The sequence below is a fragment of the Nestor notabilis genome, unplaced genomic scaffold (assembly GCF_000696875.1).
Source record: "Nestor notabilis isolate BGI_N333 unplaced genomic scaffold, ASM69687v1 scaffold8329, whole genome shotgun sequence".
Classification (NCBI taxonomy): Eukaryota; Metazoa; Chordata; class Aves; order Psittaciformes; family Psittacidae; genus Nestor; species Nestor notabilis.
In genome coordinates this window covers 606-25,056 of record NW_009943196.1, presented here as the reverse complement: position 1 = coordinate 25,056, position 24,451 = coordinate 606, and the positions used below count along the sequence as shown (strand labels likewise).

Here is a 24,451-nt window from a genome sequence, read left to right as displayed (position 1 = left end):
TGCACTGGGGAAAGCTGGGTTCTGGCATCTGTTCCACTCCCAGGGCTGCTCAGAAGTCCACGTCTGGCAGAGGAAGCAAGAACTGCTGCATGCTTTGTGCTGATAAGTAAAATAAACCAAATAAAGCAGGTAATATACTTGGAGATAACCTGCTTGCCCCCAGCTCTGGCACGCAGGAGGAGATACTCAAGATTACCACTGGCCATCACAGCTTGCAGATGATCAAAGGAGAAACAACAACCATCACTATAATTCCACTTGCAATCAAATAAACCCCATGAGGAGCTCTCCTCTTTGCAGTCTGTCGTTCAGGTAGGAAGCAAAGAAGTTCATGCACTTCTACAAGAGCAATAAAAAAAATTAAATATTTATTTTGAATAACAAGCTGAAGTTCAAGCTGCAATGTTGGCAATGTAGATTTTAAACACAGATCACAAAAGCGTGCAGAAAAATGTATCTGAGCAAAGAACAAAATAATACTAAGAATTATACTAAACAGCTGCTGATTTTAAAGGAACAAACAAAAAAAAAAGAAGTCTGGTAATCACTATACAAAATATAAAATGTATTAAACACTACCATCCACAGAACAGAGGTTTATTTTAGTTTGATTATATTTAAAAATTATTTGTGTAGTTATTTATATAGTGACTTGTAAATGAATATGATACAGGAACCTCCTTTTGGTCTGCAAAACCTTTGTTGCACTATAGCACATCCAATCACATTGCAAAATAAAGAAAGAATTCTTTTTCCTTACTCTCAATAAAGAAAAAAATCATTGATAATACAGTAAATATTGTCAGGTCTACAAATAATGAAATTAGAAGTTGACTCCTTCGACTCTGAAGTGCTTTCCATGCAAAGTCAGCACTTGCTGGTTTAAACAGAGTGCACTACCAAGCAATGTCCAGGATCGTGGATGCTCTTGGTAAGACTAAACCTTATGGAACACCACCAACAAAACCAAAAAGAAATAAAATAAAAAAATCAAAGATTGAATGTAATCATGCAACCCTCTTTCTACTGGGTATACCCATGGTGTCGCTTCTCAATTTATTGCCTTTCTGGAATATCACTCAAGGCATCAAAATTAGACTTATGATAAATATACATATAATGAAAGGACACAAACTGCTATTTGACACTACTACTGGTAATGTCTGTGCTACGTGAAAGCACCTTTAAAAAGAGCCTATGCGGCAAGAGATAAGTGTCTAAAGATTCAAAATGAATCAACAGTATTGGATAACAATATAATTCTCAACTCAGAAGCTGCCTCAAGATTAGGTGCATCTTCAGTTAATGTAACAGGAAAAAAAGGCAATGGATTTTATTTCATTAATTGTATCCACTCATAAACTGACCGAAGGCCACCAGATGTGCAGACACAACAGGTTTTCTTTTCTCTTTACAGTTCTTTAAATCGTAGGATGATAAAGGAATAGATCTATTTAAAAACAAACAGCCATTTCATCTACATTAAGAGGTGGCACCGGGCGTGGGGTTCACGTTCTGAGTGGCCACCTGAGGCGCGACTTCGATGATCCGAGGCTTGTCGATGATCCGCGCTGTGCGGTTGCCCTTCTCTACGATGCCGATGATCCACGCTTGGTGGCCTTCGCCGTACTTTGGAGACTTGATCTCTGCACAGAAACGTGCTGCCTGTTCTCGTGGTAAACAGATGAGGAGGCCCCCTGTGAAGGTAAGAAAGAGCATTGAAGTCTGACTGCAAAGCATTTCAACCTTGACCTGCCAAACCCCTCTTTCGACAAGCGCTCGGTGACTTCGGTCTGTCGAACTGCAAGAGCAGACACGGTGGAAGCCTGAGCTCCTGCTTTACAGAAAGAGGTTTGTGCCTGGATTCAGTGTTTAGTGGCTATGTAAATGAAGCCAAACACACACAAAAGATGCTGGCAACAGGACACCATAGCGATGCCAACAAATGACATACTGAAACAACATCAGCATTGTGAACTTCCAACAGAGGACTGCAAAGTGCCTCTGCACAGAACCGCTTTGGGTAAAGGTCATCTTCAGACACCTATAAGCACATATTGGTAGCAGCTGATTCTGCAAGCAATCCCCTTGCCCACAGTGAAACCATTCATCAGAGTAGGGCCTGCTACCAGAGAATGCAAGAGGCAGAAAATGAAACGCAGGCTTGATCCAGAGCTCCCTGTGACGGTCCTTTTGACCCCTTTGTTTGAGAGTTTTCTAACCTTTTTTAGCCTTTCCCGTAAGATTTTTTCCTCCGAGACAACTGAGTAATATTTGATTTCCTACTGAACGTTTTTCAGAAGCAGCACAATAACCAGGGAGCAAGCTCCCCATGCAGTTGTTAAACCTAACAATGCCCCTATTCCAAGAACCCCAGAGCACTGAAAAAGGCAGCTTGGCAAGTGCGTTTACTAGAATGAGTTTCACTGGCAGCTCTGGCACAAATCTGCAGGAGGCTCTGACCAAATCATTAAGTGTTTTGGTGCTGCCCTTTATTACAAGAGAATGCAGCTTTTCTCTATCCCTTTTTCACATTTATGCTATGTTGCAAACATGTGAAGCACTGCAACCCAGAGCACTGATCTCATCTGCAGATGCCTAATTAAGAGTTTAATTTAAACTGAAAGAGGGGAGATTTAGATTAGATATTAGGAAGAAATTCTTCACTATGAGGGTGCTGAGGTGCTGGCACAGGGTGCCCAGAGAAGCTGTGGCTGCCCCATCCCTGGCGGGCTGGACACAGGGGCTTGGAGCAACCTGCTCTAGTGGAAGGTGTCCCTGCCCGTGGCAGGGGTTGGAGCTGGAGGAGCTTTAAGGTCCCTTCCAACACAAACCATTCCATGATTCTGATCAGGCTCAAGGCACTGTCCAGCTCACGTCTGTACACGTGTGCTATTCTGACACACAGCAGCCTCTTGTAATGGATGTTAAACTATCTTCTTCCATCGGAAAACATTGGGGAACATGGACAAGAGAGAACATTTACACAAAACAGGAATATGGGCACATGCTGACACTTGCTTACTCTTAAGGAGTTATTTAACCTCAAGTCTTCTTATCAGGGCAAAGGGCAGATGGGCATCAGCCAGCAGCACGAATGGCGCCACCAGCTCTGAGCCAAGCCTGGGGGTGAAGGGGCACCTGCTGAGCCAGGCACCCTAAGCTGGGCGCCACCTCCTCCTCTGTGGCCCTTGGACAGCTTCTTATCACCTTGGGCACCTTTATTTAGCTTTTCTAAGCAAACAGTCCTCTCAGTGATGACCATAGACACTGTGAGGAAGAAGCAGCTACTGAACAGGAGAATTACATACAAGGATATGTGGAGCTGTGGAAGTTATTTTTCAGGTTCTACATGAAGCAGGTGAGTGTGCCAACCAGAAAAAAAAAAAGCCTGTCTCTTGAAAGACAATGTTTAAGGTACTCCAGATGTATCAGACAAACCAATTGCAAAGGAATTATGTACCACTGCCATGGAAGGCTCTAAATTGAATTGAAGATAAACATGTCATGGTGCAAGCGAGTCAGGGAAGAGGTTTACGAGTGGTAATGTGGAGAATGTGCTAACTAGCCAGAAGGGAGGAGTAGAAGTATGGTGAAAAAGGAAATAAGAAAGAGCACAAGAATAACTTTCTGTCCCTTATCTTTTCAGCACACACTCTTCTCTCTGCTATTGTGTACCACTTGTACACACACACCCTCTTAACGTTCCTTGGCAAGATCAGAAAAAATGCACAAAATCCCAATTTCTGATCAAGACTTACTTCCCACCTGCTGACTGCATCCCACAGTTTGGTCTGTAACCCTTATTAAAGTCTATGGGCTACTCTCAATGGGCAGTTGGATTCCTACATGTAGGGACTCTAATTATTTCTCTGCCAAACTGACCAGTCTCTTTAACCCTTTGGTTTAAGTCCTGAAGGTATTCCATGATGTAGTCTAGCTGATGTTACTGGTCTCCCCGGCTGGTGTTTTTTTGCCCCGGGGCCCACCCGCCACACGAAGTCTTCACTAGTGCAAGGTCAAAGCCACCAGGAGTTAAAAGTTGTTGCCTGTGGAAAATGAAGCCTCAGTGCCACTTGCACTGAAGCAAGCAGCAATCCATGGTGCCACGTTTCTAAGGTCTGTGTCAGCCACCGCTCAAGACAAAGCACATGACGTGTAGACTGAATACATGAATGGCTGTGGCAGTTTGAGAGTGGGCTGCGTGTTGCTGTTGGGGGTTGGAAGGATGCAGGTACTTGGTGCCTGTCCTTATTTACCTTGTTTTTAAACATGAAAGGGGTTTTTTTGGGTAAGAGATTTTGAACATTGCTGGGTTTAACAAGCTGTTTTGCAAGCGGGGAAATGGAGACTGGAGACTTCAAAAGCAGAACAATCAAAACCAAGTGTCCTTGCTCCTGCTAATGGCTTTCTCCTACAATGACTTATGAAAGGATGAGATCATTGCCTTGCCTCTTGTCAGGCACTAACACAGCCCTTATTTTCTACCCATCTGCTTATTTCCACAAAACCTGCACAAACACCAAGTTGCTGAGATGCTTCTACTACACTAAAAAAGGTGGCTGACACCATTCAACAGCTTATGAAGTTACCAGGACTGACAAAAATACACACATGCACAAATATCTCACAAAGAGTAACTCTAACCTGTTCCTGCAAATAGCCAGTCTAATACACACAATTAATTATTCTGAAACAAACTGCCTGACTGCAGCTTTAGCCATTACCAGACTAAAAGAGTGTAAAATCATGTAAAATGGCAATCTGAAGAAAGGACACCATAAGCAAGAGTGCCTGGAGGATGGAACAGATCACATCATAGATCTTTCCAACACTGACTTTTGTCAACAGGTGCCCAGCAAATGTGCACTGGAAAAAAACACAACAGTCTTAAGATCCACTCAAACTGTTTTCCAGTAAATTTCTCATTGCCTTCCCACTGCTGAAAAACATCTCTTCGCAGATGAAGAAGCCACAGACAGCATTTCTGGAAGTTTAAGCCAAAAGAGAAAGAGTATATGTGTACTATGGTATGAACAGCCCTGAGAAGCTCCCCCAGAAGGCATCCTCACAACTGGATATACGGGCACAGCGAGGCAGATGCTTCATGTAAATCAGCCCCAGGACATGAAGTGTGTGAACAGCCCGGATCTGAGTGCTAGGGAGCCACCCCAGCACACTGTGCCCAAGCTAACACACATTGCTGCAACGTGTCAGGCTGTCCAGCATAAGCTGAAAGCCTATGGGAATGCACTTACAGAGCTTTCAGACCAGAGCTATTGCATCCACGTGGCTATGGATCTTTCTAACACTTGGCAGACACTGCCCTGTAACAAATCCCTCCAGCCACCTCTAACGCAAGAAGTGCAGTGCTGTGATGAAATCAAATATACATGTTTTGAGGCACCCAAAGTTCACAAATAACCAGATATGTCCTGGTTTTTCCATCAGCATCTATGTTGAAACCTGTCAGCATTTCAAAGACACCTCCTGCTCAGTCCCAGAAGAAATTCCGAAGTCAACTGTTTTCCACTTCCAAGTACTCTGCCAGCAGTGCAGACATCCGTGCTGCTTTACATTCCTTCAGTGGAAAGACAGAACTGGGTATCCCCAGGGAGCGGGACAGGCAGCTCTGAAGACTCCAGCATAACCATTCCCATACAAATCTCTGCCACAACCACTCACCTGAACGAGCATCTTGCAATTCCAGCTCTGTGTCCATGCTATGTTTTGGACTCTTTGCAACTGACACCAAACGCTACTAGTGCTCTGGTTATGTGGGCTCCTGGGTAGTAAGGATCTGTCTGGTGCTACCAACCTTATTGACACAGCTTGCCAAAGTGCCATCAGATATTTCTGGTCTCTGCTGCCTGACACTGGATCTGAACTCTTGAAAAGGGTTCACGTCCCATATCCTGTTACACATCATCTGAGCCACACTGTCTCTGTAGGACAGAGTGTCTGTTTAAACACAGATGGCTAAGGAACAATTCAGCAGATCCTGGTAAGTTGTGTATTCACTAGGGGGGAAGTTTATGGCTCTCACTGAGATGCTTCTTTCCAGATCTTCAGACTGTTTTGCTTCAAGGGGCCCCCTCTGTTGTGAGCTGCAGAGAACTTGGATAATACTTTTGGAGAGCAGGAAGAGGGTGGGGAAATGAGATAAAAGACAGATTTGTTGCTACATCTTCTCCATTTCCCAAAAAGAAGTGGGTTTAAACAAGAAAACCAAAATGCAACAGGACAGAAGATTCAAGGGAAAGTAGAGAGAATACAGGAGAAGACAGTGATCAAGCTAGTCAGCAAATAATAGGGCAACCTCTAACCCATCAGAAGTTCTTATCACCTGATGGTTAACTGTTTGTCCAGAGCTCAGTTCTCAGTACACATCTGTTGTATTCATTGTCACTGTGAGTGGCAGCACTTTTAAATACAGAACTCAAGTAATGAGTGGATCAGAAAGCAAGTGATTTTTCTTCTCCTTTTTTCTTCTCTTTACTGCCAGTCACAGTCCCTTAGTGTCACATTTCATAAATATAAGAAAGAAAAATCTATATTCTTGAGTGTCTGTATGCTGTGAACAGAAGCCCCCCCCAAGACTGGTCCATTCAGCATTAAACTTCACACATATTCATACTGAGAACCAAACCACCACTCATCTGGCTGGCAAACCTGCTGCAGGTGGCTTTATCTTGGAGAAAAGCCTGTCAGCTGTGCTGGGAATTTCAGCTATTCACTGTTCTGGGGTTAACAGCTAATAAAGAAAAATCAGATTTCAAAAGAATTCAGAATCATCACTAACCTCTAACTGCCAAATGTTCTAGATACAGCAAGGGTTTGTGTAATAGTGTTTCATAAGGAAGTAGAAGGCATCCAGACTAGGATGGTGGTTTGGAAGTTAGGCTGAACAAGTGAATTGTGAACAGTTGTGCGGCTAATGCTCATTAGCTTGGCTGTATGCCAAACCAACTGTGGTTTTGAATGCAAAACACATGGTTTGTACATTTGTAAAGTTACTAAGTTCTAACGTGGAGGTGCAGGGAAGGAAGAGGGTGCTACAAGTGTCACCTACCTGAAGTCTCTGGACAAGTCCCGTGCATGAGGCCAAACATATTTCCACAAGCCTTACTGACAGCAGCCATCTTCGCAAGAACAGGAAGGTTGTGAATAACAAAGGACACCTCATTTCGCTGCTGCTTGGCAAGGTTCTGTGCATGCCCCAGGATTCCAAACCCTGTGATGTCTGTAGCTGCGTGTGCATTGAAAGTGTGCATGAGTCCAGCAGCTACAAGAGAGGGAGGGGAAAACAAACCCACATCAGAAAGTTATCAGGCAAAGCAATGCTTCAACAATATTATGCACAGTTACAATGAAGTTGCATCCCTTTAATTCAAACTGGGTTATTGTTTAATAAAATAAGAAATCATGATTGAAGGGAACTGGAATCCACCAATACTGCATGTAGCCCTTAAAACCTTCTACTTGTATTTGAGGTGTTAAATCCTGCTCAAAATCCAGCACTGCAGTTATATTTATGAGCATGATCCATTAGACATGTGCTGCTAATTTGTATTAGTATACAGAACCAGGGGTTTGCTCCAGATTCAAACTTCCTGAAGCTGAGGGCCAGAGTCTGAGCTCAGCTTTGCTTCAGTAAGAGCAAGGACCAGAATCACCCTGGGTCAGTTCTCTCACATCTCTTCCCCTGCCACTCCATAAAACCATCACATCAGTACTTAAGTGCTGAACACTTGAGTTTAAAGCTTAAGATCAAATCCTGCAGGTTCTGAGGCAAGGGCCCCAGCTTCCCACCTATGCATTCATGGAATTCTTGGGCATTTGCAGCTACAGAGCCCTTGGTGGGAGAAGGGCACCTCTGCATGCAGGAGAATGGCTCCAGTTAAGAATATTTAAGTATTGTTAAAGGTGCACAACAAGAATAAGTGGACAAAACAAAACCAAGAATGTTTTGCCCTTCTTTGGCGCTTCCATATAAGTGAGCAGGAGCCTCTTTGCCATAAGACAATCCTGGTCATTTATTTTTCCTGGAAGGCTTTGAGAAAGAATGGAAAACCAGTGGGATGACATAACGAGTACCAAATGAAAACTGAATAAAATGGGAGAAGAGCTATTTCACTATCCCTGTTCCTCCAACTGAGAAGTAAGGAAACACCTAGTTCAATTCTCCACTCCTCCAAGGATACTTTGAGCAAAGAAGGAAAATCCTGGGTTAACATTTCTAGTGTACAAGTAAAACTAAAACAAACCAACCAACACAAATACCTACAAAAACAGAAGTGGGGGGAACCAAACCAAAAGGACAACACAACCAGCCATGTGCTACATATTCCACACTTTGGGAAGCACATAACATGAGAAAATTAAAATGTGAAAATTTAAATTGAAGTGTACAAAAATGAAGAGCTTTTCCTTTTTTATTCTGTTTTTTAACCTCCTTCCAGTCAGGCTGCAGGAGTTCTCTAGGCACAAAAAATGAGGAACAAATCCAGTGTATTTCCCTTTAAAGCATCCTCTAACTCACTGGGATGTTACTCACAGCACTCACATGAGTCATAATCATCTCCAGCAGCATTTGTGGTTTTGCTGTGTAATTAAAAGAGGGTGTTTGATTTTAATTTGCTTGCTTCACAAACACTGAACAGCAGAAAGATGGGGCAGAAGGACAGGATAAAGTGGCTGTGTCACACTTCCCTATGGCAGTGAAATGGAATTAAGTATGGAATTGGAACACCCACCATCTTTCCTTTGCCTCTCCCAATACACACCTCTCTTCTTACCTGTTCTGTTCAGTCGTGCCATATTCATCATCGCCTCCTGGTACGCTAGTTCTACATCTTCTTGTGTTACCACTAGTTTGATTTTATTCCACTTTTCTGGCTAATGGAGGAAATAAAAGATTATTCTTTTAGATTTGTAGCTGTATATTTTAAAATAACACCTTTCCCACTTTAAAAAAATCCCTTCAGCCAAAATATACTTGGGGTTTTTTTAACTCAATTAAAGAGGGGCAAAGGTTCCTCAGTCAGAGGTGGTGCTTTACTCTGCTGTACCTAAGCAAAGTGAATTGAAAGATCTATTAGGCACTAAGCACCTCAAATCTTGCTTTCAGTAGCAGAGTGGAGTGGAATTAACCTACTCCAGGGCAAAGAACTTCTTCAAGGCAACTCTCTGGCAGCCAAGTGAAAAGAACTTTATTGCTGGATGTTAAGATTTGTAATCTCAAGTTGGCTTCTTGGTGTTTTAAGGGAAAATTCTTGATCTCACATCTGGACACTTTGATCAAGAAAGGCCACTGACATCCACAAGTCCAGGTCTGAGGAATGCATGCTAAGGCAGGATGTAATTGCTCTAGTGAGTTAGAAGTAGGGCAGTTTCATAAGCTTCCTTTACAGTTTAATACCAGCATCTCCTTCCACCTATTCTCTGGTGTCTTGTATGGACTCACACCTCTGTCACGTTGTACGCAAAGCTTTTCATCCTCAAAGGGTCTCAGAACAATTTAGGAGATAGTACCTTTATAAAGGGCAGTTGTTTCATTGGACACTGAAGTAATTCCAGATCCAGAATGAAACAAAGCAAGCATTTAATTGTTAAGAGCAATACTACAAACTCATTTAATTTGTTTTTTCTTTTGCAATGGAAATAAAGCAACAAAGAACTAGAAGTAAGTAAGAACAGGATGTTTGAAGCCGCAAGGCCATTCCATAGAAATCAGAGATGAGGTGGAAGCAGAACTCAAGGTGGAGGCTGGAAGAGCCACAAACACAGGTAAGATACAAATTACATGCAAATTCCTCTCCACTATAGCAATTACATACTGGGGTTAGTAAAAAGGAAACAAAGGTAGAAAAAGTTCATGAAAATCCCTGAACAACTTGTAAAAGCAAGCTTATAATTTCCAAAGGGGAAGGGTCTGGAGACAACAGCAGAGGCTGAAAACCCTTTCTGAAGGGCACAGCAAGCCCTATCATGCTTTTCAGCTGAAAGAGGAAAAGGCAAAGGGCTGCCAATTGCCAGCTGTGGACAGCAGATCATCAGCCTGGCAGCTGAAACCACACTGAATAGCTCCATCACCCCCAGCACATCCCTAACCCAGCCCTCGATGGGGCCCAGCTCCCTGTACACCCTTTGCAGTCTCTTCCTTTGCACCCTACTGCTGCTGCCAGGAACACAGCTGGGGCTTGGCTGCAATAATGCTGGCAGCCACCAAGCAAGGAAGACAAGTTTTGCTTTCTTATGGATCTTCCTTTCACTTGTCACCAGGAACTCACTGGCTACTGCTTGGGTTAAAAACCTCAGCTTTTAGGTTGTTTGGGTGTTTGGTTTTGAATTTGTGTTGCAGCTGCTTCTCTCTACATTTTTCCTTTCTTGCTGTACTATGGACCTTCTCCCACATACTTTTTAATACCAAGTCATATTCCCTACCAGAATTTGATTTATGGGTGGATTTGAGATGGGGAATTTTTTTTTTCCCTACTCTTTCATAGAACAAAGCCAAAGAAAAGGCAGCACAGCTACTCAGAGATTTTCCTACCACAAGCAAAGATATATTCTGTTTACCTGTAATAAGAGGATTGATTTCCTTGCTTTTCCCATTTTTCAGACCAGAAAGTGTTTCTGGTTGACAGTCAAGGAAATTAAAAGTACTTGAAATATGTGGAAATTCAGAATGTCCTTAATTTGCAAGTCTCTTTGTCAGTACAGTAACACATATGTTAAGAAGATTATGGGCAGAAAACATACTGTAAAATTGGTGTCTTGTTCTTTCACTTCATTTTCATATCAAGATTATCTGAGGCCCTGATCTTTATATCTGATTGGAAAATGCAGGATTCTGCTGAGGTCAGAATTGCCAGGTTAGGCCCTATGGAGAAGGAGAAAAAGACTTTTTCTTGTTGCTCACACTTCAGACTCCAAGGAGGGTTTAAGCTGGTTCTTTCTCACTTTTGCCAACACAAGCTGTGTAATTAGAATTCATCTGACAATGTAGTGGCCAACTGCCAAAACAAAGTAGATTCCAGCTCACTCCTCTGCCAGTCTATTGGCTCAGTAGACCCAAAAGTAGAAAAGATGGATCTTTTTAAAGTGTAAACTGAGCAGTTCTCATCCTGAAGACACATCACTGGGAGCCAGACAACATAAGCAGATGCCAATTTTGCAGTCACTTTTCAGTTCAGTAGTTACATTTTTGCCTGAAGTAACAGATGGAAGTATGTCTATATACATAATGCTGCTAGAAATATTCTTACTGAATGCACAGAGTAATACATGTGAAACATACATACATTACCACGTACAGAAGCAGAAAGCCCATGAACAGAGAGAGCAATCTTGGCCTAATTGCTATAAATAAGCTTTTGCCAATTACTTTAGCAGGTGGAGTAGGGCATAATTTTACCCATGGTGCCAGTCTGTTGTTCTGTTGATAAACAATGTTGTTTACTACAGCAATGCCTGAGAACTAAGAATTAGATGCAATTAAGATGGGCTCACTAAGCACAAAATAGCAAACTGCCTTGATTCCAAAGGAACTTTGTACATAAGCAGGTAATGCTGAGACATTGAGGAAGGAGGAGAGAGAGGTGGTAGATCACTCCCTCCATGTACTTATTACACTGCTGAACTTTGCTATTTTGAGGGAATGAAAAAGGTCACCTTTAACTCCCACCCCTCTTCCCCAGTTCTTTTTCATGCCATGTACTCACAATATCTAGCCACTGGTGGACAGCTACAGCCACTTGTGTTCCCAAGGGTTTAGTTAATACAAGCACATCTCCTGGCACTGCATTGTCTGGCCTGAAAACAAAGAATTCATATATTAATTACACAGTGAGATTCATACACGTTATTAGGAATAAGTGCTGATAACTGTGTTTTCACAGACCCATGTATCTTGTTGCACAGTTAAACTGACTAATGGCAGAATTACCCTTTGGGATTCATTGCCATGTCATATTATTGAGCAAAATGCTGCAAACTTACTTAAAAGAGCTAATATTTCTTGGAATAGAACAATGTTTGCAGTCAGACACACACAAAATTACATCTTTCCTTTCAATTTACGGCAGTTGTAAGATAGGATGGGGTAAAAGATTGACCTTACTCAGGGCATAAGATAACCAGCACTAGGATCATGAACAAATTCATTTGTATAGTGTAACATGCCACAGTGGGACATTCCAAATCAGCTACTATTAAATGGACACAAAGCTGTAAAGACAGCAATTCTGCAGTTCTCTGCAGCCATTGATAGGATAATTGGTAGATGGTTTAAAATGGATGTATAAATATGACAGAAATTTATGTCCCAAAATAGCCTTCAGTACCTTTAGAGGTTAGAAGCTCAACTCTTCTGTCAAAAAGAGAATAGGATCAAAAGATACTGGGGGATGGGGAAGAGTAAAAGGACATCCTGTTTAAGAAAGCAAATACATACAAAAGAGACCTGGTATCTCTTGAGTGCTAACGAGAAATGCACGCAGAAGGGACTGCTTTATGCATCAGGAGACAGATCACAAGATCACAACAGAGTATTTAAAGGACTTTTACTGTATCCCTTCAGACGAGTGCCTTTGATTGTTTAGTGATTTAACTTACATTATAAATTCATTAGGCTGACAGACTGTCGTGGCCACTCCTCCTAAAACAATCCAGGGATTTAACACTGTTTGGCCACCAGTAACAGATGTTCCTGCCTCTTCTGCTGCATCTTTGAAACCCTGGATAATTAGAGGCATCACTTTGTCTCTTTCCTAGAGATCAAAACAGAAGTCAGAGTTCCATACACAGCAGTACTAGTCATTTCAAGACTGGTTGAGGGCTTAAATCACTCCAGCCAAATAACTCATGACAGAAAAGCCAACCCTAGGAAGAGGCTGGTCTCCTGAAAAGTGCCATGTTACCCCACAGAGCTATGGTTCTACAGCTCTGTGTAACAGAGGTGAAGAGACACTCTTACACTGAAGAAACATTCTTCAAAAGGTCATGTAAGAGTAAAGAAGTCAAAGTTCTGGAAACTCAGAGCAGAAGTTCCCTGCTGTTGCAATCAGGTACAGCCACAGCAGCGCAAGAAGGCAAACTTGAACCAAGCTGCTTTTAGCCTCCACCAACCAGTGAAGTTTCAACTGAATTCTTTCTAGGAATAAACATCCCTTTTTTGCTAGAGCAAAACAAACATACATGCCTGTCACTTCCATGGGGAAGAAAAAGGCAAAGCAAAAATAAAAAAGGAAAAAAGAAGTTATTTCAGTTTCTTCTGCTTCAGAGAGATGTTACAAACCAGTAACTATGTAGATTGATAGAGGAATTGGTAATCAAATGCTGCATTGGAGCAATATTATCCTGAATTGACAATGGAGGCAGAGACCCCATTTTAGTGGGCATGAAGGTATTAGCAGCAGCAGATTACAATGCCACAGAAAACCAAACCTTTGGCAAGTGACCTCAGAACGTTTATGAGACAAGACCCAAGCTATGAACTGAAACATTCATTAAACCATCTCTTCTTTAAGCGTTCAAATTTTAAGGAGAAAATACACTGAAGGTAAAAACATTCTAAGCATGTTCCGCTGTTTGGGTCTTCCTTCAAAAGAAAGCACTGAAAAAATCTTACCCTATCTGTCATTTTATTGCTGATTCCAAGGAGCATCAACATGTTGTCGCATTCCGTGACCCCCATGGCATAGAGGTCACTTAGGACATTGGCACATGCTATCCGTCCCTGGGGAAAAACCAAAGACAAAATAAACCTGGAGGAATGTTTGTGGATGTTCAGTCAAACACCTGGCAGGAACAAAACTCCCCACGTGGGTTTGTACCCCGAGACAGCTGCTAATTCAGAGGCTGCTGCATTAAGAAACCTGGCCAAAGATGTGGTGTGTGGTCCATTTTGTGCAACGTGCCCACTTGAACCAATATCTGCACTTCCCTTTTACAGGTAAGGAGAGAATTCATCCCGTATCTTGGTCAACATACTCTCACCAACTACACAGGAATTCCACACTGAGTTTAGACTGGCTGCCTGATTTGAGGCTCAAGTTAGGCTTGACAAAGCCTAGCTGTGATAACAAGCTCAGTTTACTTAATCTCGTACGTTTTGATAAATTTTATTCCAGCACAGTGGAATTTTATTCAACAGTACATACTGTTGAAGATGACCATTGTATGAATTCACAACTCCTAGAAAGCTAATCTGAAAAGCATACATTGCTGTACCTCTTCTGCATTGAAATACATAGGAGACAGGGACCTTGAAGAGAAAGCTGTTTGCTCCTCTACACTACCCCAGAGGCCACATCTACACTCCTAAGTTTTTAGGAGAGTACTCCTCTTCCTGGGGGATACAGCCATGCTGCAGCACACCCATGCTGGGGTGCTTCTTCTGTCAGGACACCAGGAAGAAGCTGCCTGCAAAGAGAGCACGTGCTGCGGATTGAGGAGCTGAGGACTCTCCTGAACTGCACTTAGGAGCACACACAGCTACTGAGTGAGGGGACATACCCATCCCTCACCACTTGCACAGTGAGGGAAACACATCTCCTCTGTCACTTTTTCAAGTGACAAGATAAGGCTGAATCTTGCTACAGCACATTTTTGTTAATTTTGCATAGAACCACACACTCATTTGGGTTGGAAGGGACCTTAAAGCTCATCCAGTTCCAACCCCTGCCAGGGGCAGGGACACCTTCCACTAGAGCAGGTTGCTCCATGCCCCTGTGTCCAACCTGGCCTTGAACACTGCCAAGGGATGGGGCAGCCACAGCTTCTCTGGGCAACCTGTTCCAGTGTCTCACAACCTTCATAGTGAAGAATTTCTTCCCGATACCTAATCTAACTCTCCCCTCTTCCAGTTTAAAGCCATTCCCCCTTGTCCTGTCACTACATGCGCTTGCAAAATGCCCCTCTCCAGGTTTCCTATAATTCCCCTTTAAGCATTGGAAGCTGCTCTAAGGTATCCCAGGAGCCTTCCCTTCTCCAGGCTGAACAACCCCAACTCTCTCTGCCTGTCTCCATGGCAGAGCTGCTCCAGCACTTCTCTCTTTTTCTGTGTGTGTCCATTGCCACTAACGAAAATTGGTCCAAGAGACAGAACTGGTCATCTGCTGAAGATTCCTCTAAGAAATCATGAAGCTGACAGGACTGAGAAGGCACCACTTGCATCACATGAGCTCAGCTACTCTAATTTTACTGCACTGATCGAGCTGAGTCAGGGTTCACTGGGGTGCAAACCCAACACAGACGAGATATCAAGTTTCCTGATGAAGATAAAGAACTTTCTGGTACAGAATGAGCTCTAGGGCATGGCAAGATCATTTTAAAATACAGGACAAATTCTGTTGTTACTCTGGAAAACTCCACACATTTTTAGTAAAACTGGTTTAAGTTTACAGCTGCACAACTGGAACCAACATCTGGTATTACCATTATAAATCTGTGCTTTCATGAAGTTCAGAGGCAACAGAACCTCAATGAAAACAAACACACATTTATTTCACACAGTTCAGCCTACAGAAAGATGCTTTACTTGGAAGACAAATGGTGGGGGTTGAATCAAAACACATTTCCACCCTCTCCAAAACCTTACATTCTAATCACACATCCAGGAGTTTTTCAAGAAGATTAGTGTTTTCAGGCAGTTACCTCACTTGCTGATGACACGAAATAACACCTGCAAATCACAATTAGATACAATCCATATTTCTTTCATAAATGCAAGAGCTTCCAGTGGCATCAGGGGAATCCCTTCCATTTGGAACTGCAATATGTTTTAATCATTTAAATCTTAAGCTATTAAGAGAAGAGCGAGCTGTGTACTGCATGGTTTGATGGATACTGGCTGTTAAATTCGAGATGTTTAAGAACACTAAAGCCTGGCATTCTCCTTTTCTGGAAGAGGACTATCAAACTCTCCTCAGCTATCTTCAGTATTTACCAAGCACATTGCTGGTTTATGCCCTCTCAGGAATGACAGATAAGTTTTTAAAACCACACTGACAACAGTGCTCCGTTCCAGTAGTCAGAGGTCAGCCTAACACTGCTTTTGCCAACTGGCAAATCCACTATGGAAATAAATCCAGGGAGTGCAAGTCTCAAGTCTGAAGAAGCAAAGGGAACAATATACAGCCCGTGAACACTGATAAATACAACAGGATTCACAAACAGGGGTCAGCCTGGCTGGATCCTGCACACTACTGCTTGCTTGGTCTCCCTGGAACACAAGTATCTATGTGCAATACTAAGAACTATTTATAAGGGCACAGGATGAAGGATCAGACATCCACCCCCAGTATGGAGTGAAACTGCTTCTTAAAAGAGCACCAGAAAGGTTCCTGGAATGGAGGGGGAAGGAAGTCCACTCTCAAACCAGCCAGCTTCCTGCTCCTGTACTCTGAAGGTGTCTCTGAGGTGCAACAACAGAGGTCAGTACCGGTCCTATTATCAGAGGCTCGATACTTCCTATGAAACTTGTTTTCAGTTGTTTGTCTCTTTTCCAGCATCAACCCATTTAAGCTGAGCAGTCCTATACTGGATACAGATTTCACAGGTGGACATCCTAGAGATACTTTGCACAACATGGATTGCGTGTTTTCATGAACAAAGCCAAAGAGAAAGAGCAAAAGAATGAAGAGTTTTATTGCACATAACTGCAGAACTTTGTTTTAGAACAGGCAATGAGAGTGAGAGAAAGCTGTTTTCTGAAGCAGAAACCTAAAGCTCAGCAGAGTCCACATCCTGTTCTACCCTCCTCAGCTGTTCTCTAATCCCTTCTGCCACAGCACCCAGCTTGGAGTCCATGTGGACTTTTGGCATTCCCTCCTTGATTCCCCTCTCCTCAGCTAGGAAGAGAGATCAGACAGGGAGCTGCAGTTAGACACTGTGCACAGAGAAAGGAAGAGACTCTAAACCAGGGAACAGCTGCCCAAAAGCAGTCTAGAATTTACCAGGTAAGAAAATAGAGTAAAAGAGAATGAAGCGGAGTGTGGACTGCATAAAGCAATGATGAGAATGAGAGAGTGGTAACAATAGGCATGTGTCAGGGTACATCTAGACTGAAAACAGGGAAAGCAGCAGCTGGAGGAGCAGGGCAGCAGCAGTCTGTCTTAAACAGAGGCGACCTGTCAGCCTGGACAGAAACTCAAGGTACCTGAGCCTCACCATTCCTCTGCTCTCAACAATCATCCATAAACCCCCTAGCAAACTGTATTTGACTGATGTTGCCCCAAGAAAATGGCAATCTACATAGCCCCCAGGTACTCTAGTCCCCAAGAGAAAGGTCCAAGTAGAGGATCCAGCTGCTGGATTATCACTGCAGGTATCAGCATGGATTGTGACAGAATCCCTTCTCTCAGTTAGCTTTTAAGAACAAATACACATATGAAAACAGATGAGGAAGAGGCAAGCCACCACATTAAAATGAATGTTGACAAGAATGAAAAGTGGGACTCGAGAGCTAGAAAATACCAAAGTTACAGCTGCTGGTGCATGTGGATCACAGTATAGACCGTAACTTCATTGCAACTGCTAAATCTGGACTAAGGCCAAATTTACGTTCCACTCCTACCACACTGGCCTAAACCTCATCTGGGCACAGGCTCGTTTATCCACTCCTGCAGCATCTCAAACCCTTTGTATCTCCAAACAAAACAGCCCTCCCCCTTCACTGCAGCCTTCTCACACTGTGCCTCACAAGTTTTTGTTACAAGGTGAGAAAAAGAGTTTCTCAGCTGATGAATTTGAACAAAGCTCTCCAACAACCTATCTGTTTATTGTTTTCCTCTGGTCCCTGACAAGTTCCCACATGATATTAAAGCAAGCCACCTGAATCAGGTTTCTTGGGATCACTCAAGAACTCTGTACTACAGAGGCCAGCCTCAGATCTTGGCTGCTCAGTCTGCAGTAAGAGAGCTCCTCTGGAACAGAAACCAAAGCAGCCAGGCTTGCTTATGTGGACAACACTTGGGCAAGCATGCTTAAGAAAGCCAATCCTGATCTCAAACTGCATGTCTAAAGCCTACCCAGTGGGTCTCACAGAACAACCGACAACAGCAAATAAAGCATGCAATCACATGAACAGCAGTAAAAGCATGCCTTAAAGCAAAGGAGTCACATCCAAACCACAGGAAACATGAGTTGTAGCATTTCTTAACTCATTCAATGAACACCTGCTATAGAATTCTTTACAGCTTTACTAAGTCCTTTTTTTAAAGCTCATTTGTTTCCCCGTGACCTCCCGTTCAAGTCAATACTGATCACCACCACAGAGGAATCTCTACTGAGGCGGACTAAATGAAATGGGGACACAAAAGGAACCAAAGTCCAAGTGCACACGACTTCCAAAAAGTTCTTTCAACTTACTCATCTGCAGGCAGAGGTAAAATTGTGTTCACAAAACACCCTGAAGTTGCCAGGTGTTACTGCCAACTACTGTCATTTAGGCATTTCCAGTTCTAACACGTTGCCTGCTTATTTCAGAACCTCAAAAAAAGCCAATTACAAGGTGGTTCTGCTTGTAAGTGGAGTTTATTGTCTGCTGCTTCACAGACAGCTCCTTTTCTCCCTTCTGGGCTTTTTCAAGCCAAATGCCAAAGAACAGATGGAGGGAAATTTGAATTAGAGGTGGCAGTTCTCCCAGCTTTCAACCTATAGGAAGCAGCACTGCAGCATTCCTGGCCAACATGGAAAAGATTACAGGATGAAACTATGCCTTTCCTTCTTCATGTGTATTTAGGAAAGCCTCAGACTGCAGTTAATCAATTAGAATCACAGACTGGTTTTGGTTGGAAGGGGCCTTAAAGTTCATCCAGTTCCAACCCCCTGCCATGGGCAGGGACACCTTCCACTAGAGCAGGTTGCTCCAAGCCCCTTTGTCCAACCTGGCCTTGAACGCTTCAGGGAAGCGCTGCACATCTAGAAGAAACAGTCAAAACTGCCATCAGATTGGCGAGAAGCACAAACCAAATCAGCAATATCAATTATTACTAAATTTAGCCAACTTACCATCATATAAGGATCATCCACAATAGGATAAATATAATCTGTCGTCTGGACCAACGACAAACCTCCATGTCTTAATGGAATAACACAGGTGTCCATCCCAATTCCTGCAAGACAGAAATCCACCAGTGAGGCAAGTCTGCTCTTAACTACAAGTTCTCTTGTTAAGAGCAACAGATAAAACATGTCCATGAAATACAACTCTCCATACTGCCTAAACAGACATGGGCAATTCCTTCCTTGCAGAGAGCACGTAGCACAAATCAAGTAGAAAACCAAGAAAAAATGACAACTCCTGACTGGAATAGAACTGCAAATGGCTGAAAGCAAGAACTGAACTACAATGTTCTCCTTTTGCAGCATAATGATAGTGCATCAAGAACATCTGTGCTTGAATGTATGTACACTTAAAGAGGAACTATGTTGGAGGACTTTGACACCACCAAAAGCAAATAGGTTTTCCTGTCATTCAACAGGTGTTCTCAACAAAACCATAGTGACAGTTTTAAAAGGATATAGCCTCTCATAATCACTTCTGGAGGAACAAAAAGAATGGCCCAAGTCACAGCCAAGGTCCCTGGTGAAAGATGATTCAGCCACTTGGAGCTTTTGTGACTTAGCTAACCTCTAAGCCTTACTTCTGCGAGATGACCTGCTGGACAGGAAAAATCCTTTGAGAAAGCCACACCACTAAGCACAGCCTCTTCCCTGTTGAAGGCTATTTCAAACAGAATAAGCAATATTAAAACCACGTGGCACTTGTTGCGATGCAAGAGCCCGCACAAAAGGTGACAAATCACAACATGTGACCTGAGCCGCACTCCCTGTCGATATCCCTGTGGCAACAGCAGGTAGATTCCCTCCTCCCTGGGCTGGCAGCAAGCTCTGCATGCCTCACAGGGCAAAGGTCTTCAGCCAGGCAGTTTTCAGGGAGCATATGCCATCCAGTTATTTTTCCCCATGGATTAACAGAGCACACTACCTAGCAAAAGCTACTAGCCAGTATTTGGCGGTGCCCTGAGCAGAGATGGAGCGAGCTGCTCCATTTGAAGTCCTACTGAGGGCACAAAGCAGGTCTGCCAAGCAGCAGGTATGTGGGTGGAGAGGATCTTGCCTCCTATGGAGGCCGGAGATCTTGCCTAGGAAGAGAAAGGATGCTGACAGAAGCTTATGAGCAGTAATTTAGGGTTGCACATCCTCCACAGAAGCTACCAAGCCACTACACACTATGTCCAGTGTCTCCAGAGAAGTGCACGTAAGCAGGTACAGAGAAGAGACTTGTGTATAGGAGCCGTTGTCCTTCAGTTCACCTATTCATGCCAAATGCTGCAAGACTGATGTTACTGTGAGGTTTTCACAATGACAGCAAAAGTGCTGTTTGACACACAGGCCACGGGCTGTGACAGTCCTTCTGAGGCTACGTTTCTGTCCCACCAAGAAAGGACTAAATAAATGAATTTATTGAGAGAGTGGACAGAATACAGTGATTTCAAGGTCTGTAACAGTTGTGAGAATTAATATCAAACTCAGTTTCCTACTGACAGATACACTCACAGCCATATTTAAGATTGTTCTGGTTAACACCACTTGCAGAATTAAAAAGGAGTGAGCTTGAGGTTGCTATTGGCAATTTCGCTCTTGAGCGCATCTCAAAAGCACTGTGCATATGCACAGGCTGTACAGTTACCTGTCTATACTTGAAACACAAGGCATCAGAGGCAAATCATAAAATGGTTTGGGTTGGAAAGGACCTTAAGATCATCTATTTCCAACCCCCTGCCATGGGCAGGGAAACCTCTCACTAGACCATGTCACCCAAGGCTCTGTCCAACCTGGCCTTGAACACTGCCAGGGATGGGGCATTCACAACTTCTCTGGGCAACCTGTGCCAGTGCCTCAGCACCCTCACTGTAAAGAACTTCTTCCTTATATCTAACCTGAAACTTGCCCTGTTTAAATTTAAGCCCATCACCCTTTGCCCTGTCACTGCAGTCCCTGATGATGAGTCCCTCTCCAGCATCCTTTTAAGCCCCCTTCAGATACTGGAAGGCTGCTCTGAGGTCTCCACGCAGCCTTCTCACCAAACTTGCCTCAAGACACATTTGTTAAAGGGATACTCACCACAAGAGCATATTTTTAAGAGACCTGAACTCTCCACTTTCTACTACTAACAGATTTCCTGTTACATAATATCACACCTATGCATTGATGGCATTAGTCTGCTTTTTACCTATTCATATAGCTGGAGAAGAAAAATCTATTCACAGTTCCTTTACTGTTTAGAGCCCGTAAGTTTGTAAGAGAAAAAACAAACAGCTAGATAAATAAATCTAAAACAAACTATTACTGATTTTAGAAATTTGCCGAACTGAAATGCTTAATTTAGAAAACTTAATTTAGAAAAATACATATAAATAGCAATTTGGGGATATAAGAAGCTGGAAGTGTCCTTCATTGGGGAATATTAAATTATAGTGCCACCCCAGCTCCACACACAATTGCTGCTTAGATACTTCATACAAAGATCCCCATTGTTTAAGCAGGAACACGGGCTCCTTACTAATCTCTCACTGAATTCAATCTCTACCAGAATAATAGGTTGCAACCTGTTAGCCTGCTAATAGACTATTAGCAATGTTAAAATAATTTTAAATAAGGTTATTGGACACTAAGGTGATAATTAAATAACTCAGAATAAATGTTACATTGACATTCCTAAGTTGAGGGAAAAAAAAAAATCATTCTGGGCTGTAAAGCAAAGACTGAATACGTAGGGCTGAGTAAACAGGCAAACAGAATTAAAAGTGTCATTAAACACATTATCTACATTAATTTATTATATCAATATGAGGTACAGTAACTGGTATCAAAAGACCTCCACTCGCCTTGTTCCCCATGTAGGTGGCTTGTGCAGGCTGTTTTTCCCTTACTGCTTGCATCATTGTGCAAATATCAAAGAGAAAGTGAAGCTGGCAAGAACAGAGAGGTCTTGGAAAGACAGTCTTTCCCAGGCAGCTTCTACAGGTGAGCAAAAAAGAGTGGGGAACAAGGGAAGGACTGAAAGGGAAAACAACAACTGTGAAACAATCCGCTCCCAGTCAGCTGAAGCGAGAGTTTTCTCTTGCTCACTTTCTCTGACCAAGGAACAGCAGGGAGGGGAGGGAGAGGGGAACTTCACCTGTGAGTCATCTAATTGCTTAAAATTTATTGCATTCATTGCATAAATTTCCAAAGGCAATGTATTAATAGAAAGGTCCAGAAATTAAATGATAGTACTTCAGTTTGCAAAGCTGGGGAAAGGGGAGACAAACGCTTAAGCATGTACTTATCACAATGGCCATTCCTGACTGACTTCTCTTAGTAGTCGAGCATACTGCAGGATGATAAATAATTAAACTAATATTCTTGTATCCCAGATGCCAGCAAATGACAACATAAGATTCATTCTTCGGACTTCTGGATGCTGTGCATGCATTATATAACATACACTTTTCAAAGCGATTAAACGAACTGCAAATGAGTTCACACCACCAAGCCGACCCAACATAAAGACCACGTACGTCTAGAGGAGCAACTACTTACCCAACCTGGGCATAACTGCCCCCAGGAACTGTTCATCTTCCTGAAAATGGTTTTCTTGTAGAGATTCGAGCAGTTTCTGTAAGACATCCTGTGGCACTTTGCAGCCTGTGCCTTTGAGTTCAGTGAATCGGGTCAGGCGGAAGCTCTTGTCCAGTTCGTAACTTTCTGGGTTAAACGTCTCCCGCACAGACATGGTTCTCTCACACACACTGCTGGCCTTTCCCACCCCAGAGCTACGGGATCAGTTTCTCTGCTGATCAGTCTAATCAGAAATAGAAATGAAAATTGGGAATGTTAGAAATTCCTAGGACCTGCAAGACAACACGTTTTCCACATGGAGCAAAGTTAAAAAAAGAAAGAGAAAGCACTCGATGTCGTCGTTCACATGTTAAGACAGGTGGGCACATCTCACACAACTCGTTTCTCGAAGACTACAAAGGAATGACTCCTCTTCACCCCTTCCAACATTTAAAACTCTAACTATGCCAGGAGGATCAGAGTGGATTTCTTTTCCAGATATGCTGCATAAGTTTTTCATTTTAAAAAGAATCTAACACACTTACTGCCCTCATTTAACACAGAGGTAATGAAAGAAGTAATAGCTCCCAGAGCACCAAGGCCAATTTCCAAAAGGCAACCTGGGCCCTGATCCTGCAACGCACTCAGCAGAAACATCTGTTTGTACTCAGCTCAGTGCAGGATGGTAATTTTAGCCATTAACATATTAATCTCAAAAATAAGATGCTTTTCAAATTATGGCTCGGCTTCAGTTCTGATGTAAGAACCTGAAACTCCATGATACACCTGTTCTCCTTGGGGGAAAACATAATCCCGGTGTTCTGTTAGTCCAGGTAACGGAAGAACAAAGAGGCTGTATTTAAGCAGACTGGTTTACCTACAACCATGCCAGTTCACCTCTTAGCGTGCTTGCAGACATTCAAATGTTGAAAAGCGAAGCTTCTTGCTTCTTGAGCCCTTTTTTCAGGGCTGAGAATACAGAGAATGGCACATTAAAATGGTAATGTAAAAAGACACTGATGCAACTCATTTAATAAAATTCTTAACAATGCACGGCTAATTTTAGAACGTTTTTCCACTCTGACTCACATACACCACACTCCAAAACTAATAAGAGGCCTAACCGAGCCACTGACTCCTGAACACGAATGGCTGAGATAAAAACCAAGTCATCTTTCCCAGAGAAGTTTTCAGGAATTACTAAAAACGACCTGCCTGCAGGAGTTTCTTAGATAGCAGGGTCCTGCCTAACAACAAGCACGGGGCTCAGCAGCATCGCTGACAAAGTCTGATACTGATGGTCACATCCTTAAGACGTTAAGCTGAAAAGGAAAAGAAATGAATGCAAGTGACTGGTTTTCACTAAGTTTGTCTGTGTTCAACAGAAGTACATCTACACACTGTGCAACTGATTTCTGCTGTACAGCACTTGTAACAAGCACATCCCTTCCATAAACCTTTAAGTCTACTGATTTATTTAATATACTTTGTAGGAATCGTAGTTTTAAGCTCCCCGAGAGCTTCTGATGTGGAGCTCAACTCCCCTTTACGGTGCTTTCCCTCCTTCTCTGGGAGGTGTGGTGCTTATTTAAAACCAATCTTCCAAAGCCCAGGCGCGGGCAGTAATCCAAACCCTAGTTAGAAGAACGTGTCTTGGATGAGCAATGAATTCAGTTTGTAGCTGTTGTCTTCCAGTGCAAGACACTAAGCACTTGCAATGGAAGAAAAGAAGATAGTGTCTGGAAAACAACCTGTCAACAGAAACAGGAGACAAAAGCTTTTCAAGCAGGAGAATTCCTCCCCCCCCCCCCCCCCCCTTCTTGCTCTCCTTTTACTA

The 24,451-nt window shown here is 42.9% G+C and overlaps 1 protein-coding gene across 2 annotated transcripts; it reads right to left on the bottom strand.

Annotated features, from left to right (window-relative positions):
- Positions 1-293: 293 nt before the first annotated feature.
- On the bottom strand, positions 294-22,859 carry SEPHS1 (selenophosphate synthetase 1). Of its 2 annotated transcripts, XM_010021797.1 has the most exons (8): positions 22,597-22,859; positions 19,018-19,121; positions 13,634-13,741; positions 12,619-12,773; positions 11,727-11,817; positions 8,799-8,898; positions 7,073-7,285; positions 294-1,697 (listed from the first exon to the last, which is right to left on the bottom strand). In XM_010021797.1, the coding sequence occupies exons 1-8, from the start codon at positions 22,787-22,789 to the stop codon at positions 1,483-1,485; spliced, it is 1,179 nt and encodes a 392-aa protein (XP_010020099.1). In that variant the 5' UTR covers positions 22,790-22,859; the 3' UTR covers positions 294-1,482. The 2 variants fall into 2 exon arrangements, with proteins under 2 accessions (XP_010020099.1, XP_010020100.1); XM_010021798.1 differs by lacking the exon at positions 7,073-7,285 and having other exon boundaries at positions 693-1,697.
- Positions 22,860-24,451: the final 1,592 nt, after the last annotated feature.